The sequence below is a fragment of the Orcinus orca genome, chromosome 5 (genome assembly GCF_937001465.1).
Source record: "Orcinus orca chromosome 5, mOrcOrc1.1, whole genome shotgun sequence".
Taxonomy (NCBI): domain Eukaryota; kingdom Metazoa; phylum Chordata; class Mammalia; order Artiodactyla; family Delphinidae; genus Orcinus; species Orcinus orca.
The window spans coordinates 83,423,658-83,444,319 of NC_064563.1; the positions used below are offsets into that span (position 1 = coordinate 83,423,658).

General features: G+C 38.0%; 1 protein-coding gene across 5 annotated transcripts in view; it reads left to right on the forward strand.

The window, feature by feature from the left end:
- GSK3B (glycogen synthase kinase 3 beta) overlaps window positions 1–19,504 on the forward strand; it is a 199,938-nt gene extending 180,434 nt beyond the window's left edge. For 2 of the 5 annotated variants that reach the window (XM_004278532.4, XM_004278533.4), the window contains one exon: window positions 13,925–19,504. In XM_004278532.4, the coding sequence (XP_004278580.1) occupies window positions 13,925–13,992 (68 nt within the window). In that variant the 3' untranslated portion in view covers window positions 13,993–19,504. The other 3 variants (XM_033403308.2, XM_033403306.2, XM_033403305.2) reach the window with 3 other exon arrangements.
- Window positions 19,505–20,662: the final 1,158 nt, after the last annotated feature.

Here is a 20,662-nt window from a genome sequence, read left to right on the forward strand (position 1 = left end):
AAGGTCCTCGGAAGGACAGCTAAAATGAAGTTAGCAATATAGTAGGTAGTACAGTTGGGCTCACAAAGAATTTGGTATCTTCCCCTCAACACCCCACTACCACCACCACCACCAAAAACGCAGATGTCAGGAGCTGACTCCATTTTTATTTAATCATCTGTTTCATTGAATTGAGTTGGATCAGACCCATTTTTGCCAAAGGGCGTTGATGCTCCAAGAGATAAAATCTTGCATTACTAGTTCTTAGCATTCAACAGTGAGGTCAAAATCTCTCTCATGTTGTCTGACACAGAGTTGTTTGTTCCTGTCCGATCTTATTCTTTTAGAATGTTGCTAATAAGGATTTAAAACATTTCATTCTAATCTGTGGCCTGTCTTCATGCCAGAAAAAGTTTGGAAAGAAAGGTCTCTTTTCTAGTTCTAGTTTCATCAGCACATGTTAACCTTGAGAAAGTCATTTGAACTTTATTAGTTTTAGTAATGTCTTATTAGTTTTCTCAATCTGTAAAATGAGTGGCAGTGCTCTCTTAGAGTAATATGGTACAAATCAATTATGTACTGAAATGTGCTTTGAATTTTATAAATGTAAAAATATAGAGGTTGTTTTTGGTTTTGTTTTTAACTATGACCTCTATTTAGAAGGAAGACAGAATTACTTAGATGAGCTATTAATAAACTTAATAATTCACTGGCCAACGTTAGATTACACAGATTGTTCAAAACATTAAATAGGCCCTAACCCCGAACTAGTACATTTACTTGTTGATCTAGTTTCTAGGAATTGTTTTAGACTGAATAACAATGAGAATTATGATTGGTAAGTTTTGGGTAATTTTAAATGATTTTCTTAATGTGAAATACTAAACTAGTTAATGATTGCAACTAAGGTTTTGGACAAATTGTCTGCCTGGTAGGATCCTAGTATGTAACCTGATTTTGATGTTGCTTTGATACAGGTTACAGCAGTCCTCAAAAAATATTTTATTGTGGTATATACATTTTATAGCTGTTGAAATCGAATTTCAACATAAATATGGAAACTGACATTAGACTTTGGTCCTGAGAATTTACTTTAAAGTTGAAATAGATCAGGGTATGAGGAATTTAATAGAGGAATAGTAGGCTAAGGGCAGAGCTAAAATTAAAGGAATGTATGCCTTGAGTATCTTAATAGTTATCAGAAAGGATTTCACATATTTCTCTGAGCCTCCTAGTGGCTAAAGTAAATAAAGAAATGCTATCTGTTAAAAATTTCCATTGGGGCTTCCCTGGTGGCGCAGTGGTTGAGAGTCCGCCTGCCGATGCAAGGGACACAGGTTCGTGCCCCGGTCCAGGAAGATCCCACATGCCGCGGAGCGGCTGGGCCCGTGAGCCATGGCCGCTGAGCCTGCGTGTCCGGAGCCTGTGCTCCGCAACGGGAGAGGCCACAACAGTGAGAGGCCCGCGTACCGCAAAAAAAAAAAAAAAAAAAAAAAATTTCCATCGTTCATTAGATTAAAAGCACACTGGTGGCTTAGGAGAAGCAAAGTGTTTCTGACTCTGCTGTTTGAGAAGTATTTCTCCTTTAGGGCCACAGATTTGGTACTATAAGAGATAAGAGTAAATGAAATTCTCAACAATAAAGTTTCAACAATAAATGTAATGGTGAGTTCCATTTGGATACTTTCTTAAGTGCCCTTCATGCCCTTCAGTGTAAGCCAAAGGCATACCACCACAGTGTAGTTAAAGGAAAACAGTTTCCTTTGGGGCCAAAGTAATGCAAGCCAAAGTAAATGTCACCAAACATACCTCAGGAAATACTCATCTAGATGAAGGGATTGACTGTATGACCTTAACGGCCACCTGTATTTATGTAAATATATATGTCTGTGCGTGTACACATATTTTAAATAAGAATTTGGTAGTATAAGTTATATTCTTTAGTAACACCTTAAAATATACATTCTCTTTGTTGTCTTTCTTAGCTTCAGTTTCTTTATCCATAAAACAGGAATAGTAAATACCCACTACATATAGTTGTGAGAAGTAAGATATAAAATGTACAAAGTGCTTAACACTTCGCCTGGTCACATGGTAGACTTTCAGTGAAAGGAAACTGCTACACTATTTTTATTATTGTTATTGCCAAGTAAGGACAGATCCAGAAATGTTAAAAACCAGCCATGTGAAAGGCAGGTTGACATCCATCCTCTTATGAAAAAGGATCATTCTTATGAAAAAACCTGTGACTCTCCTCGCCTGAATAAATAGGCACCCCATCTCTCCACCCAAGCAGTGAGGGAATGAATGCCTGCTGACATGGCTGAAACTTTCCTCACAAAGCATTTCAGGGTCTGTTCCAAGGTATGAAGAAGTAAACTGTTAAGCTACAAAGCTTCAGACCTTGAAGATCTGAACCTGGAAATTTTTCTAATTTAAAATTATCAAAATTAGAATTTCTAATCACCCACCCTAGGTGCAGCACCACAATAGAACCCAATATGTCTTTGGGTGAATTAATTGCAATATGTACCTCTAATTAAACAATTGGCTTACTTAGTATAAGTCAATTTAATGAAGGATATACATGAAAATAGAGCCACTTTTAGTTTAGGACAAAACCATATCAACAAGAAGCAGAATATCTACTTTGACTAGCCTGAGAATGTGCCTCCTAGTCATCTAACATTGGATTTAGATCACTAAGAAACAACTTTGGAAGAGAAGCATAGCCCTGAAATTATCTTCTGATCTGTTAAAATACCATTTCTGCTGATGCTCCGCACCACTGAAGTTCAGCTTCTGTCAAACATGTTTGTATCTTGAGCAAGATCATCAGAATACAGAGGCTCCTAGATGACTGCCTCAGAAGCTTTTATGTTGTTTATAGCTGACTTAAATAAGAATGGAGTTCTGTGACATTTATGTTGATCTGGGAGCAAAGCTAAATCCTAAAGTAGATAGGATAAAAGCAGAAGAAGAGCAAAGTAGAATGATGAAGATGCCATCAACCGTGATCATACTGACTATATTATCATGAAATAAGCTTTAGATTTTAGTCAATTTCTTTTGGTAGCCAAAGTTATTAAATGGTATTCAGATGTTAGGTCTTATTAAATTTTAAATACATTGTAGGCAGAAATCTCAATTTAGTCTCTATATTGCTACTTCTGGAAAGGCAAAGAAAGTAAACCTTTTCTTATCCAGATTGTGGCCTAAAGGTTATTATTCCATGGCCTAAAGGTGAGATTACTCCGGGAATATATAGTTGTTATTCTCTAGCCTCTCCAAAAGAACCTTGATCAGTACAATAGAATATCACAGTAATAGCTATTTTTCTCACCTTTCTTGAAAATAATAAAGATAGCTTCTATCAGTGTAATGAGATTAATACTGAGGAAACTGTTTTTGCAGATGTTTCAACTACTTTTTCCATGTGTTGTATTCAAGGTTCCGGTAGTGACTGCAGATGAATGGATAAAGACCTATTGGAAAGCATTACTATGTACAAGAGCTATCACAGCAGCGTTCATACTTTTTTATTCACTAATCCCACTTTAGGGATCTTAACTTTAGGGTACATCTAATAGAAGAAAAAAAGCTACCATGTACAGAGATATGAATAGGAATAATTATATAATAACAAAAGAAGAGAGCCAATATGATCTGAATGGTTAACAGTAGGAAAATGTTTCAGTACATTATGAAATCTCCATTTGTATGTAACCATGAAAGACAATTATTATGAAACTTACATTTGTGGAAATATTCATCTTAATTTATGTGGAGAAAACTTAAAAATCTTATGTACCATGTTGGTAACTGTGCCAAAATATGTATTTGCGTGTGGATAGGAACTAGATACAAATATACAGAAATTAAAACAGTTGTGTTAAATTAGTGGGTATGGATGTTGTTAGTGGTGGGGAGTTTTTTTCCCTCAAAAACTTTCATTCTTTTAAATTGTTTTTAGAATACCTCAGTGCCTGGGGGCATTATATTTGACTGTGGCTCTGATTGACACGAGAAACTCCTGAAAAGTATACATACCACTCTCAGTCCATAAAGTATAATTTCTTATTTTGATATTTATACCTGATTTTTCTCCACACCCCCAACAGATCCTCCAAGTTATTCCATTTGGGAGACCATTCATCTGGACCATCTAGAGTAATACATCTTGAGGAATTATAGTTTTGCTAATCAAATACGAACCACTTTAGAGATAATCTGATCCAGTGCCACCTGAGTTAAGTGTGAGATGTGGTTGGGAATTTCAGCTAGAGCAGTTTTCTCTCTGCTTTGTATATATTAGTCTTCTTCCAGTGCAATAGTTCTGCTATTAAAACAAATTTGAAAACCACTGATTTCACCTTCCTTATTATCTACTGAGAACTAGTGTCTCATGCTTGTGTATATTCAGTAACTGGAATATTCAGTAACACATTCCATCTTTGTATCACTTTGTTAGAAATCCTCTTTCATTCAGTGATCCTACTCGGATTATAGAAAACCAACCCAATTCTTACACGCAAAAGTCCTTCAAATTTTAATGATGGCTAGTATCCCCTCCATACTAATGAGGATTTTAAATCCTAATCCTGAATATGTTCTAAAGTATCAGGATGTTAGGTTTTCTATACAATTATTTGTCATCTGCACATTTCATAAACACATCAATTTTTTGCCTCTATCCAAGCAACTAATAGAATATATTAAACAGGACAAGGCAGAGCCTACTAGTGTTTTGTTTTGTTTTTTTGCCTTTACCGAAGTTACTGATAAAATAAGTTAAATGGGACTATGCAACGCTTACTAGGGATTATTCTTCTGACGGTCTCTGAATAACTGGTCTCTTAACTACAGACCAACCTTACAATACTCATTTATATAATAATGTTATGAAAACTAAGTTAAATGCTTTGCTGTTGTCAAGAAAACTTTCAGATTTTTTCCATCAAAAAAGAAACTGTCAAAGATGGAAATGAAATCTTTTTTTTTTTAAGACTTAAGGAAATTTCTAGTGCTTAAATATTTGTAAACTGAATTTCTGTAATCCATTTAAGAATGTGTTTGTTGGACTATAGATTCTGGGTTTAAAGACATTTAAAATGTATAGATTTCCCTCACCTTCCTCGGGCTGCATTTTGTTTATTAGGATTTTTGTTATATCCTTTCCAGGTTGAAAACCCTTCTAACAGAAAAGGGAATCATGATAAGAGTTGGACAAGGTCTGTCTTCTCTGTCTTTTTACCTGGTCAGGGGGCTTAATGTTTTTTGATCTTGCTTTGAAACCCTTTGCTGTTACCTCATTTAAACCAAATCTGGCCTGTTCTGACAAGTGCACATTTTTATTTTCTATTCTTCCTGGGATGTGTGCCCTACTTTTTAAATTATGAGCCCATCAAAGAAAACCCTTTTAGTTGGTTTCTTTGGTTCTTCTCCTTTTACTTTGCATTGAGAGTATGTGCAATTGTTTGGTTGGTCAGAATTTTGATTTTCATAATTTTCTATTTCTTGTCAGTTATTAACCCCTTTTGAAGACTGTAACTACAAAATCATACCTATTTGTTCCCTGAACTTTTTGAAATGCATTTTGCTAAAGTCATGTTTCAGTTTAGCCAGGGCTAGTGATCCCTTTTTCTTACTATTACAGTTATTTTTACCCCAGAATTTCTGTCACCCTGTCACCTTCTACATCACCAGACAATTTTTTCTAGCTGGGCAGAATTAAACCCAGAGTAATTTCTCCCATTGTTTGTTTCCACTGATTTTGAAAAATAAAATGTTAAATTAAGTCAGTGTATCAAATACTTACTTTCCTAAAATGATGGTTACCATCCCTTTATCCCCCCACAACCCCCAAGTATGATTACCCTTTGCCTCTGTGGCACTTGTATAGTGTGCTCTGGGAAAGCTGCACCCATACCCTGTCTAGCTGCAGAACCCACAGGGTTGCCCTCAGGTGTTCATCTTCCGAACTCTTTCCTGTCTATTTTCTCTTTGTCTTAACCTAAATGTATGTGGAATTTTATAAAAATATATAACTTTTTTAAAAAACCCAAGGATTTTTCTCTATTAAAAATACAGTATATAATTATTTTAGAAAATAAGACTCTCCGTATTCTCACTTCCAAAGAAAATCAAAGGTAACACTATTTAATATATTTTAGTCTAGTTATCAGTGGACAGAGATAACTCTGTCCCATTTTTTTAATGGGCTTATGCTATTTGGGGGAAGGGGAGTACATGACTTTAGTATTCAACCAGTATTCTAAGCCTGTACCATAATTTCTTTAACTAATTCCTTATTCTTGGACATTTGGGTTGTGTCCCAGTTTTTAGAAGAATTCCTGAGTCAAAAGATATAAGGAAGTTTTTTTTTAATACATATTGTCAAATTGCCTTCCAGAAAGTTTGTCCCAGTCTACAGTGGTAATGCACATATTTTTTCACTTTTCTGTTACTTCAACACTAGCCAGCCCAGAGTGGGGTGGGGGAGGTGCAGAGTGCATGTGCACACGTGTATTTTTATGCATTACCAACTTAGCAGATGAAAAAGATGGGTGTAGGTACAGTGCTATACCCATTTCCTCCTATTGGCTCTGTGTTTGAAATACAGACTTCCATCCATATGTGCCAGTTTGACAAATTCACTGACACCAGTGAGACTATATCTACCCTCTGTTAGAATTTCAAGTTCACATAGTGAGTTTGCATATAGGTATCTAAAGTCAAACCATCTTTGTCATTATTTTCACCAGAGCAGTGCTAAGTATCACTTCTAGGAAATTGCTTCTTTTTATGTAAAACATGTTCTTTCCTATTAAGTCAAAAATTTTACCTGGGTTTTTCCTTCTTCCTCCAAAAGTAATGTAATAAAACCTTCTTGATTAAGTTGGTGAGTGTCCTATAAGACATTCTTCCGGGTATTCTTCAGGTGTTCCTCAGTTCCTTACCTGAAGTTACCTGTTTATATTCATATGCCTTTTTTTATTCTTTGTTCCTAAGATAAGTCTTTTAACTTAAAAGATGAAAATATATCCTGTGTCCCCATGGCCTTCAGTTTTTTTACCCTGAACAACCAAGCCTCTTAATTGAAATGTGCTCTGCCCCTGAACTCACAGCAGCTAAGACCTCTACTGCTGGCAGATCAAGTATAAACAGTGTTGTTGATAAGCCCTCCAGGTTTGCTGCTGGATTGATTGGCTCACTAGCACCTGAATTTCAGTTCTATTTTTTAAATGACTGAAGCCACCATGGAGTCTTGTGCCACACCTTTTCCTTGGAATAATGTGACATGAGAGGTGATGGTGCTTTGCTGAGGAGTGGTTCCCCTCTCTCTCCCTCATTATGACACACACAAAATTGTCAAAATCATAGTAGACAGTATAAAGAGAAAAGTGAAAATTGAATCCTTTTCCTTAATACTGATACTACTTTGATTTCATTAGTGTGGATTATGATTTCGGTTTAAATATAACTTTGGGGTATACCTTTAATTCTCTGTGAGTAATGGTTCATGTGTTGTTTGTTCATGTGTCAGTTAATAACATGAATGTCTGAGACATAGTTTTATAGTAGAGGCATTTCCACTTGGAACAGCTTGAATAGCAACATCCTGAGTTAGCTACACAGTACAAACAGCGTGGCCCAGGCCTCCAAAACTTTATCTTTTAGAGGAGTTGACCTGTCATGAGACATTTCTAACTTGCTATAAAAACAGGATAGCTGGCGAATAGAAATACATAATATAGGCTTGGGAGAGCATAATAAAGGAAATAAGGAAATAAAAGTATACTTAAAGTTCCCAAGTATACTTGTAAAGTACATGTAAAGCACAAAAGGATTTGATATATCTGAAATACGCTCTTCTACTAATATGCCAATAATGATTTTATAGCTTTTGAGACTCTAAAAACGTGTTTAGGGTAAATAAGGAACTACATTTTTATTTTTATTTAATTTCAATTAAATTTAAATAACCATATGTAGCTAGCAGTCATCCTATTAGAGAGTGCAGATAAAACATTTCCATTATTGCTGTTGAGCCAGACAATGAACACTTGTATCAATTAGAAGGTTTTAACTTTTATAGACCCATAGTTCTGGAATACTGAACAGAGTCTTAGGAACCCCAGCTCCTTTGTTTATTCTTTGTCCTTTCCTCCTGACCTGTTCCCTTGTTTTCTGCTTTTCTATTTAAACCTTTTGGTGACAGTTTGTAAATGTGGGACCTTCCCCTCCACATTTACACATTGATCAGACACATTTGGAGGGAGAATATGGACAGGACTTGCTGATGCATTGGCGGGGGTGGGGGAGAAGAATCGAGGTAAGAACTTTTGGTTTACCGCCTGAGCAGCTAGATGATGCAGTTTCCTCGGAATTGAGACAGCTGCCCATCAAATCCATGACTCGATTATGTAGCAACTCTTACAGATCTTTGAGAATCTGAGACTAAAACTGTGAATCCTCTCCTGAAAAATATATGTATCAGATATGGAATTTTGTACATAAAAATTTAGGTTAAAAATCGCAGCCTGGTGGACTCTGTTGGGAACCTAATACCTTAGAGCTTCACCCTTAGTTTCACTGTGGGATTGCCCAACTTGTCATTTTTACATCTGAAGTCACACAGAGTAAAATTGGTCTCAATACAGTACATGCACAAATTCCCTTTGCCATATCCAATACAAAAGTCATAGAACCCTAGACTCTTCTCAGCATTAGGGAAAAAACAATTGAACATCTGATGCAATCTTTCTTGCTTGTACAGTTTATTAGGAGCATACCTAATTTTGTAGAGGGACTTGGTTCATAGGCTTGTGAACACAAACCCTAACTGGCATTTAAGTATTTGACCTATATGTATGCATTAGTTATCTACTGCTGTGTATCAAGAGACCCCAAAATTTAGCAGCTTAAGAGTAAACATTTCGGGCTTCTCTGGTGGCACAGTGGTTAAGAATCCGCCTGCCAATGCAGGGGACACGGGTTCAAGCCCTGGGCCGGGAAGATCCCACATGCCACGGAACAACTAAGCTCGTGCGCCACAACTACTGAGCCTGTGCTCTAGAGCCCGCGAGCCACAGCTACTGAAGCCTGATCACCTAGAGCCCGTGCTCCACTACAAGAGAAGGCACTGCAGTGAGAAGCCTGCATACCGCAACGAAGAGTAGCCCCTGCTCGCCACAACTAGAGAAAGCCCGCATGCAGCTACGAAGACCCAAAAGTAAAAAAATAAATACATTTTTAAAAACAAATAAAAGACAAAAAAGAATAAACATTTAGTATCTCACACAGTTTTCATGGGTCAGAAATTCAGAAGCAGCCTAACTGTATAATTCTCGGGCAGGATTTCTCATGAGGTTGTAGCCAAAATGTCAGCCAGGGCTTCAGACATCTGAAGGCTGGTTGCCTGGGGCTGGAAGCTGTACTTCCAGGATGGCTCATTCGTGTGGTTAGTGACTCTGAGCTGGCTGTATGCAGAAGGCCCAGTCCCTCACCACGTGGACCTTTCCGTAGTGCTACTTGAGTGTCTCACATTGTGGCAGCTGGCTTCCCCTAGGCCAGGCAATCCAAGGAGGAGAAGGTGGAAGCCACAGTGTCTTTTATGTCCTAACTTTGTAAGTCACGCACCATTACTTCTGCAATATCCTGTTGGTTACACAGGTCATCCCTATTTACTGGGGGAGGGGACTGCATGAGGGCATGGACACCAAGAGGTGCATGACTCATTGAAGTCATCTTCGAGGGTGGCTACCACAGTGTAAAAGAACGGTCTTATACCTTCCTCCCCCAAAACTGATTATTCTCTCCTTTCTCCCTCAAGTCCATCCTTCGTTTGGTTTGTTAGTTAGTTGGTTTATTGTGCAGCAGTATCAGAGGGGTGGTAATGAGCATTGGTTTCTAGGAATGTTGGAAGTCAGTGAAATATCAGCTCTATAGTTGTTTCCAAAACACTTGTATCTCTGTATACCCCATAGAGACTGTTTGAAAATTAGATAATAAAATAGCCATCCTCTTAATTCTTCATATTATAAATTCACCTGTTTTAATGTAGTAACTCTTTAGTTAATAGAAATAGACTTCTGGAAATCACACTGGATTATGTAGGGGTTAGGCCTGAATGAAAGTCCTCTCTTCTCCCTTTGCTAGGAAATCTTTTCTGCTTGTTTCCTATAGGCATAAAGGTAATCATATTCCTCCTCTGTTCCCTCTGTGCTCAGCTCTCCACTTGTTAGCTCTGTGACCTTAGACACATTATCTCATCGCTTTGTGCATCCATTTTTTCCCATTTGCAAAATGGGTGCAATAATTGTACCTGTTTCTTGCTTTGTAGGCTAAATGACATGCTTGCAACATACTTAGTATGATAGTCTAGCACATTGGTAAGCACCCAGATGTCAACAGCTGGTACCACTGATACTTACTGTGGTGGTGATGGTGGTTATTGCAGTCACACTAAACTATACATCTCTGTATTTCTAGATGTCTCTTTTACCTTTCCATTTATTGGACAATTACTAAGCACTTCTTAGGCCTTACTACATAGATGGGTGGTATTATCACCATTTTACAGATGGGGAAATTGAGGGTAGAGAGGTTAAATAACTTGTTCCAAAATCACACAGTTATTAAGTTGTACAACTTTGTGAAATTGGATTAGATTTAAGGAAGATATATCACTGTGAACTTCAGAAGAGCATCTCAAGACTGAAAACAAGAGACTATATAGTCAATCTTTGACTCTTCATAGTTGGATCCTTTATAATCAAAAGATCTTAGTTTAAATCATAATGCCAGGTTGCATCACTTTTACCAGTACATATGTAAAGGGAAGGGAATGAAGGAGAGGCAAAATGAGCTTTGCTGCTTTTAAAGAGTTACTGTTTAGACATAGAGAACAGACTTGTGGTTACCAACGGGGAGGGGTGTTGGGGGGGTGGACTGGGAGTTTGGGATTAGCAGATGCAAACTATTACATATAGAGTGGATAAACAACAAGGTCCTACTGTATAGCACAGGGAAGTGTATTCAATATCCGGTCTGATAAACCGTAACGGAAAAGAATATTTAAAAAAAAGAATGTCAAAAAAAAAGTTACTGTTTTAAATGCTTGAGAAGAAAAGTTACGGAAATTACAGTAAACATCTAAGTCTAGTGACAGTTTATCAGAATTTTAAATTAATGAACATTTTTATTATAGAGGGTCCATATTCAGATTCAACTCTGTAAAATAAATTTACAGACTTGACAGTGAGATCAAAATAAGCATGTACCAAGAAGAACTTTAAAAACATAGTTTTGCTCATTTAGCAAACCAGGCAGTCTGTTGGAGCTACTGTTGCGTTTATGGAGAGTCACGTTTGTTTGTTTTGCTTTTCTCCTCCCTGTGCTTTGTCTCCCTCTGAAAAGCAGAGAACTCTCCTTTCTCAGGAAAGACGTGTATAATTTGATTTTAAGTAGAGTTCATTGCACAGGGCATAGGGTTTTTGTTTGTTTTTGATGAATGAGTCCAGTGCTATGACTTTATATTATCCTGTGATATCAAGGATAATTGTAATCAAAATAATTAGCTGTTAAAATTTTACTCATTAGGTGATTTGGAAATAATTCAAAGAAAAATAAGAGATCATTAAATTACAAACCTGAGGAATATGAATGTTTTTTATTATTCAGAACGTGATTTTGTTTCTGGTTATATGCCCACTTAAAAGGCTTATGCTTTTTATTATGATCATACAAGCAGCCTTTGAATTTATCCAAGGAAGGGAAGACTAGTTTTGGGAATGTCATAAGCTCATAGGTAATAGCTGCTGAAAGGACAATAGCAGATTAGTAGCTAAATAAGGTATTCCCAAAGAGTAAATTAATGTAATGGGCTGGGTGGCAATGTAGAGGAGCCTTGGTGAATGTTGGCCAATAGCTAATGGCTGCTATAGCCAGAGCTGCTAACACTGCTGGTATGTGTGCTGATCTCTTAAGTGCTGAGGAAGACCAGAATGGGACAGTTTTACCTGTCGTCTTCACATGTTGAAAATGAGAGGAAAGTGCCGTTTGATGATAATCATTCAGGTTCTGAGTGTCATCCAAAACATGAGAAATGCTGCAATAATAAGCATGGGTTTGTGAGGAGCATTATAATTCTGAAATATCTCTGTGCCTTCCAGGCTTTCTCAGGAGTGTTGTTTTTAATGTAGCCTGTGCCTAAATTATGAAAATGAACATTTTTCCTGAGAAAGCCTTATAGGAACCTGTGGCCTGGATAAGAATTGATGTTAGGTTATTGATGCACAGAATTTGGATGATCATTGAGAATAAAACTCCTGCTAAGTAGGGCATATCCAGGAAAAACCAAGAGTTAATGAATGAGGTATTAGTACAATTACTGACTGATTATTGGGAAAGGCTGTTTGCCTGCCTTTGGAGACTAGGTTGTATGCTATATATCATATACCCTCTCTTGCCACCTGTCCATGTGCCATGCAGATAAGTTAACATGATGCCATGCCATGGGCAATATGAAACTAACGCGTGGATCCTGATGTCATAATGTCTGTGTTTATTTTCATGAAAATAGTGCTATAGATGTTTTGAAGAAAGTAAAATGAATTAAACACAACCATTCTTATTAAGAGATATAAACATTTTTTCCCCAAAGGCTGAGTTAAATGTATATAAGGGTAGATTGTTTTGAGGAACAATTGGGAATTTAGGAAGGAAGTATAGTTTTTAAAGAGTGGCTATCAAAATGATAAACTGAAAAGCTAATCCTTAAGAGTTCCTTAAGCTACAGTTGCTGTGTATCCTTGGGGTCTTTTGTTTCTCGCTCAATTAAAAAATTCAAAGTAGAAAGATCCAAAGACCAAATGTCGCCTTCAACCATAACATTTACTCTACTCAACATAGGATACAGGAGAGCTACAGTCTTGAGAGAGAGACAAAACTTCTGAGTCTGTTTTTTGGTGTCCCTAGCCTTGATAGCCAAGGGTGGTGGACTTCTAGGGCGATGGCTCTTGGAAGTTGCCCATCTCAGTCAAGCCACCTCCCTTCTTGCTCAGGGCTTAGTGTGAAGTTTTTGAGAGAAAATTTGCCTAGCAGTATATTCCCAGTCACGTGTGTGATGATAGGGATGCCACTTGACAAGCCACTGAAACAGTAGTATCTTGCCTACCGGAGATGGAGAGCCAGTCTGGACACAGTTAAATGTCTGTGTAAATGTTAATGGAGGCTGTGAAATAATAATGGACCTTAAAAAGTGTGAGTTGGGGGGGCAGGGGTTCAAGTTAGTTGTAAAGTTATATGTATTTTTAAAGGATTAGGTAAAGTAAGCTCAAGTGCTAAGACATTTGACTATAAGATGCTTTATTGAATTGAATAAGGGAATTGGTACTACAATGGCTGAAATTTCCTTTTTGCTGGTTGTGTCTTCCATTTGTATGAATAACGAAGGGGGACTGTACCTAGAAAGCAAGCAGCTGAGTTTGATTTATGCTTGGTGCTTCTCCCATCACCACTGACCCATATTACTTTCACTGCCCCACTCATTCACCCACTCAAGCAGATGGCATAGTGTAACACCATTCAGAATTTTTAGCAAGTTTTCACAGCTGTACACTGTTCACTTATTTTCAAGTGAGCTAGAGTCCAGCTGAGTATTCATGCTCTGCTAATCCCAGCTGTGGCAAGAGCTTTGACAGAAATGGTCTCTGGCTCCCTGAGTCTGTAACTTACTCAAAGATACCATCTTCTCTGTACCAAGACCTGGCCAACGCACATACTTAACTCTAAGCAGAAGAAAATTCAGATTTCGTAGTATTGGCCATATTCAAAACAACGTTCCAGATATAGCTCTCAGCCTGCAGTTGAGGCCGCGTACTTTTCTCTCTGGGGTGTTACAGCATTGTTCATGCTCTCTCTTGGGGCTTTTGATTTGCAGATGCTAATGCTGGAGACCGTGGACAGACCAATAACGCCGCTTCCGCATCAGCTTCCAACTCCACCTGAACAGTCCCGAGCAGCCAGCTGCACAGGAAAAACCACCAGTTACTTGAGTGTCACTCAGCAACACTGGTCACATTTGGAAAGAAAATTAAAAAGAGAAAAAAAACCTGTTCATTTTAGTGTTCAATTTTTTTATTATTATTGTTGTTCTTATTTAACCTTGTAAAATATCTATAAATACAAACCAATTTCATTGTATTCTCACTTTGAGGGAGACCCAGGGGTTGGGAGGGGTCGTGGGGAGGGGAAAGCGGGGCACTAGAACACACAGTCTCTCTCCCACGACAATCTTTTTTTTATCAAAAGTCTGCTGTTGTATACTTTAAAAACAGGACTCCTGCCTCATGCCCCTTCCACAAAAGAAGAAAACTTTGTTCTGTGCGGAAGTTTTTTTGAACTTTGTTTTCTTTTAAAGTCAAGTGTAAGACTTGGGTATAGTGCACAGCTTGAAATTGGTTGGGAGCTTAGCAGGTGTAACTCAATGGGGACTTAAATGTCACTTGTAAAATTAATCCATATCCTCGGGTACTTGAAGACATGCCTTTGGCATGTTGATGGCAGGTGTGGCAGACAAAAAAGGAAATGTGTGTCATTTGTAACCCTGGAGGTCAATAAAGTTTGAATCTATAAGGGGAAAATTCTTAATTGATTTGTTAAGGTTTTATTTTGCTCTTAATCAGTGCTAGTGGTGAAGAAACTTACGTAGGAAGCTGTCAAAGGAGGAGCGTGTGTGCTCTGTGTGTGGATCTTTGTTTGCCTGACCAAAGGTTCTCTATAAATCTTAGTACAGTTTTAATCTAGTGACCTAGGAGGAGACTAAAAAGGGTGCTGAGCTGGCCCCTCTGACTGCAGAGGTCAAAAGCTGACGAACCTGGAGGAAGGGGACAGGCCAGGGGCAGGTCTCACCACTGGATGAATTTGTCCAGATTTTTTCTAAAGTTGCTTCCCTTGGAAAGATACACTTGAGAGGACATCACAGTTAAATAATGTGAACTATAACAGTCTACTGGTTTATTTTTCATATTTTTTAATTGCAAAATGAGCTTGCAGAAAGTGCCACATTCTGCACATAGTTCTGATTTTAAATCCAAATCTAGAATCTGTATTTAATTTCAGCCTTTTTAACCTCATGCTTTTTAAATTTTATTTATTGATGCATGTGAGATAGACCATTATAATTTTAGATGGTAGGAATATTAAAAACTACACATCAAAATGATATAAACAGTCACTTGTACCTGCTGACTTTATAGGAAAGCTGATTATATAAATGTGTGTATATATGTTATATACATAGATTCAATACTGCCTTTAGTTTTGGGTTTTTTGTTTGTTTGTTTGTTTGTTTTTGTCCACAGTATCAAAATTGACTGGTTGAAGCATGAGAAGAATGTTTCCCCCCAAACCCAGTTAAGAATTTTTGTTTCTGTTTTTCTTTGTATAATCAGTGAACAGTGTAAGAATCAGTCTCTGTTTTTGAAGAAAAAGCAATATTCCTTGGAAAGCAAGGAGAATTGAAGGATTATGTTGGCAGTGAGGAAATAGGTTTTCACAACTAGTTTGGTTTATATGTTTAAGGTTGACATCTATGCGGGCCTTATATACTCTAAAATGAACCTTAGTCACCTTGGTGCTTATGGGCCATTACTTGACCTAATGAATCTTTAAGGCACAATCAGTTGTACTTTACATTTAAAGATCACTTGAGTGATGGCCGCCTTTCCCGCCTACCTTCCTTCCTTCCCCCCCCATATACCTTCCAAGGTTAGCTGATAACTGTAGGGCTGCAGAGCTGAGCCCCAGATTGTGTGTAACCTCCCTTCACCCTCCTTGTTGCCACCTTAGGACATGTTAGGGGTCTCGCCCTCCAGGTGATTTGGAAGTAGAGTGTCTTGGCAGCCCTCACGCAGGTCCCGGCACCCTGTCCTGCTTCTTAACAAAGTGTGTGTGACTCTCCAAGAGAGTCGTACTGCCTGCTGACATGAACCAGTACCCAGAGAGACAACGGTGAGCCGTCTTAGTTTTCACTCACTGTCTGGCTAAGCTCTGAAGCCACAGAAGCGTTTCTCAAGCCTCTGGTTATATCAGAGTTCATGAGAAGGGAAACACACTCAGTCAAACCAAATCAAATTGAATTTTACTTTGCATCATGAGCTTCCGAGAGCAAATTAAGATTTGAAAGAAGTCTGAATCAAAGTATTTGGCAGCATAATTCCTAAAGGGAATGGCTTTGATAGACCATTTTCAGAAAAGATTTATAAAGAAGCTGGACAGCAGGTCTGTGACAAAGGAATGGACCTACTTTCAGACCAAACTGCCCAGCCAAACATTTGGACACAGACACTACTCTGGACTTGGTATACTTGCTAGAGTCCATAAAAATCTGTGCTTGTTTTAGGAAACACTTTCCCCCCACAAATGGGGTAAGAGAAGAAGAGAGAAAAGTCAGATGCTTTTCTCTTATTTTATTGTGTGTGTGTGTGTGTGTGTGTGTGTGAGGGCTGAGGTGCATGATTTTTCTTTCTCAAGGATCATGGCGGGATCACAGAACTCTTTTATACAAGTGAGATCCAGGTCTCTGAATATCTTTTTGTAAATAATAATAATAATAAAAAGCTCCTCACCAAATTCAAGCTTGTACATTATATTTTCTTTCAATGTTTTTAAATTTAAGTTTTATTGTTTTGTATGTAAATATGTGGACCCAGGAACTGTTATTAATGAGCAAAAAGTTACTGTTCAGGGCAGTGATTCTGTTTAATAATCAGACAAATTGTAGACGAGCTTTTTAAAGCCATATAGTTTTAACTCTGTACAGTAGGTACCGGCCTGTATTATTGTAACAATAACTCTAGCAATGTATAGTGTATCTATATAGTTTGGAGTGCCTTCGCTTCCATGTGTTTGTTTTTTTGTTTTTCATTTTGGAAGTTTTAATTGGTTTCTCTATCCATGTCTCCCTGTCCCACCCCTTTCCCTTTGAAATAATAGCTCACTCATAACACATTATCTTTGCCCCTTCCACAGTTAATTTCAGTGATACCATGCTCAGGAGTGGAAAGAGGAAACCATGTTCATAATCTCATTTCATTTAAGCCCTGCCTTTGATTTGGTTCTGAACATCTGTTTCCTCCTCAGTTGCAGTGACCAGTTTCATTTCACTCGGTCCATCCAGGGACTTAGTGTAGTGCCAGGGAGCCCTAGAGCTGGAGGATATTGAATAGATTAGATTTTGCTCGTCTCTGTCCCCAAACCCTAACCATGGGTCTTACAAACAGCAGATTCCGGGAGACTTCCACCCTCTCTCTCTCTCTCCTCCTTGTCTACTTCCCTCCCAAATGAGAGAAAGAAATAGAGAGAGAATTAGATTTATGAATCAAAGTTTCTTAATGTATCAGTTTTGATACATGAGTGGTCTAAAATGCTGTGGTGCAATTCCTAGTGGCTGCTGCACAATTGCCGCCCGCATGATGAGGACTGTTGTTTTCGCAAGGGAACTTTCCTCCCTCCTGCCACCTCTACCCCTGTTCAATGAAATGTCATTTTAATTTATCTTTGAAAAAAATCAGTTTAATTCTTACTGTGTGCACATCATGAAGGCCTTTTTCGAAAGAAAAAAAATCAAATTTGTTTTGCCTCCAAGTACTCCATATGTCTTGAGTAGAATAAAAAAAACTTTACCAAACCAAAGGTTGCTATTTTTGAAATATCACGTGTTCATTCCAGCAAGGCAGAAGACTGCACCTTCTTTCCAGCAACGTGCTGTGTCCTTTTTTTTTTAAGTCCTCTTAATTTTTAGACACGTATTTTTGATTTGTGTTTTAACAAAGCCTGCCTAACCAGTCATCTTGTCTGCACCAATGCAAAGGTTTCTGAGAGGACTATTGTATTCTCTATCCCTGTGGATATAAAGACACTGGCATTTCATTTCTTTTTCCCTTTCCTTTTTAAGGGATTTAACTTTGGAATCTTCCAAAGGAAGTTTGGCCAGTGCCAGATTCCCAGAAGTTTGGGGATTTTTCTTTGTTTTAAACCAAAATTGTATCTGATTCTTCTTGTTCATGTTAGTGATCATCTAATCACAGAGTCGAACACTTTCTCCCCTATACAGAAAAATAAACTAAGCATGCTTTACAATAAAATCTGTCTTTTCTAATAGAAACCTGAGCCACTGAAAGTAAGAGAAACAACTAGAAGCAGAGTAGAGTCCCAGACTAAGGTCTATGTTTGAGAGGCTTTGAAAGTAATCCCTGGGGTTTGGATTATTTTCACAAGGGTTATGACATTTTATTCAAGTTTGTTGCTCCGTTTTGCACCTCTGCAATAAAAGCAAAATGACAACCAGTACATAAGGGGTTAGCTTGACAAAGTAGACTTCCTTGTGTTAATTTTTAAGTTTTTTTTCTTACTATATCTGTCTACAGGCAGATACAGATAGATGTATGAAAATGTGCTTGCCTGTAAAATTTGCATTCATAAATGTGTTGCCGATGGATCACTTGGGCCTGTACACATACCAATTAGCGTGACCACTTCCATCTTAAAATCAAATCTAAAAAACAAAATTTATTATATATATATATATATAAAGGACTGTGGGTTGTATACAAACTATTGCAAACACTTGTGCAAATCTGTCTTGATATAAAGGAAAAGCAAAATCTGTATAACATTATTACTACTTGAATGCCTCTGTGACTGATTTTTTTTTTTCATTTTAAATATAAACTTTTTTGTGAAAAGTATGCTCAATGTTTTTTTTCCCTTTCCCCATTCCCTTGTAAATACATTTCGTTCTATGTGACTTGGTTTGGAAATAGTTAACTGGTACTGTAATTTGCATTAAATAAAAAGTAGGTTAGCCTGGAAATGAAATTAAAATTCACAAGTGTGTGGTCTTTATTTCAGTACCCAACCTTCTTTTCTTCACCCTACCTATTCTGCCACTGCAATATGTAGTCACATCACCACTTCGTTCCTCCAATTAGAGAAACATGAATCTTTGTTATAAAAATCAAGATGTGAACACCAGTTCTTCTTTCAAATGATCTTATTCCATTGTATAGCCCCAACAGGTGCAGCTTCCATCTTGGAAACCTTTGGCTTTGATGTAGAGGAAGCTTTGCAGACACTGCTTTGAAAAGAAAGAATACATCCCTGAAAGGGACAAATTTTTAAAATGTGTATATGCTGCTGTCTGATTACTGTGTTCATGGTTTGGTGTAGCTGTATTTTCTTTTAACTTTCATCCCATTAGTAATGGTCTTTGGGAGTATCTGTGAATTATATGAACACCACAAACAGTGGGGCTGTACCTCCCAGGTAACCAACACGTTGTGTTTGAGTCTGCTCATTTCCAATACTGGATGATGTATGTAAACATGTTATGTCTCTTAGTGCAAAAAGAAACATCATTTTTTTTTAGGGCTGGCTCACTCTGTCAGGCCTAATCTAAAGGCTAGATATAAAGTCATGTGACTGCTGCTTCAATAAAAACAAATTTATATTGGATAAAGTCTGGTCCTCTTTATTTACTTATTATTGTGGTGGTGTGCTTAGCTAATATTTGTAAACTAGTTTAACATGTTTACCAGTTGCGGGGATTTGGGGGGAAGGGTGGGGATCAGCACAAATATGCAAGATGTCACTTGTGGGATGGGTCTCCTGATGGCATTGAAGTGCGTTTGTTTGGGATATACTACTATCTTATTTCCTGCCATATTTGAATTGGGATTGAACAAGATATCTTTTTAATTTAAAAACTCCTGAAAGACTGCGTCGTTAATTTCTAAGGTCTTCCAAAATGTTGTGACGAACCAGTCCTTCGGGATCATGTCTCAGGAGAGCAGTGAGGCTGGATGCCAGTTGAGAAGGTGCTCCAGAAGTGTAGTTAGGAAAGGGAGCACTCAGGTTGCAGCTCCCCTTCATGGAGAAGTCTGTGAAAGGAAGGGAACAAAAGTGATGGGGCTGTCACCCCTCTCTCAGGTGCAAAAATACTTCACCCACCCACTAGCACCTTCAGGTCTAGGAGAGCTGCAGTTAAGGGGAAAACTAAAACAGTTGTAGAAGATGGCATGATGAGGCCCACAAGTTGTCAGAAGCTGGGAAGGGATGGTCCATTAAATGTATGTTTCTCTTTACATCCTCTTTTCTCCAGAAAGGAGAGGACACGCTGGGCCTTCCCACAAGAGTTGTTGATGTCAAGGCTTTAACGATCCTTAAAGTCCGGGCCAGGTAGAGACTGGTGGCGGAGGGCTCTACTAACAGGGCAGCCAGAAGGTAAGCAGTAACTTATTTAGAAGGGCTTTTCTCCTGAGCTTTGGAGACTGACTCCATCCTCACCTGACTGAAGCAAGACCTAGGAAAAGAATGGGGGCCACAGGGATGCCTAGAAACTGACATTTGGTTCAACTGCTCAAGGGCTCAGGGAAGGGAGTATAGGGAAATTCAAATGTTTGAGAGTAGGAAAGTTGAATCTGGCTCCTAGCCCTAAAACTGGAGATGCACAAAGCTGCTGAAAGGAAGTATCCAGTGTGAGCTCTTTGGTGCATCTAACATTGTATCTTAACTGCGCTTGGACTGCACTTAGTTTTTATAATATATGTAATTCATATGTACATATCAATTCAATGTTTGTGAAACTGCCCAGGTGTTTTTAAAATCAATACTGGGA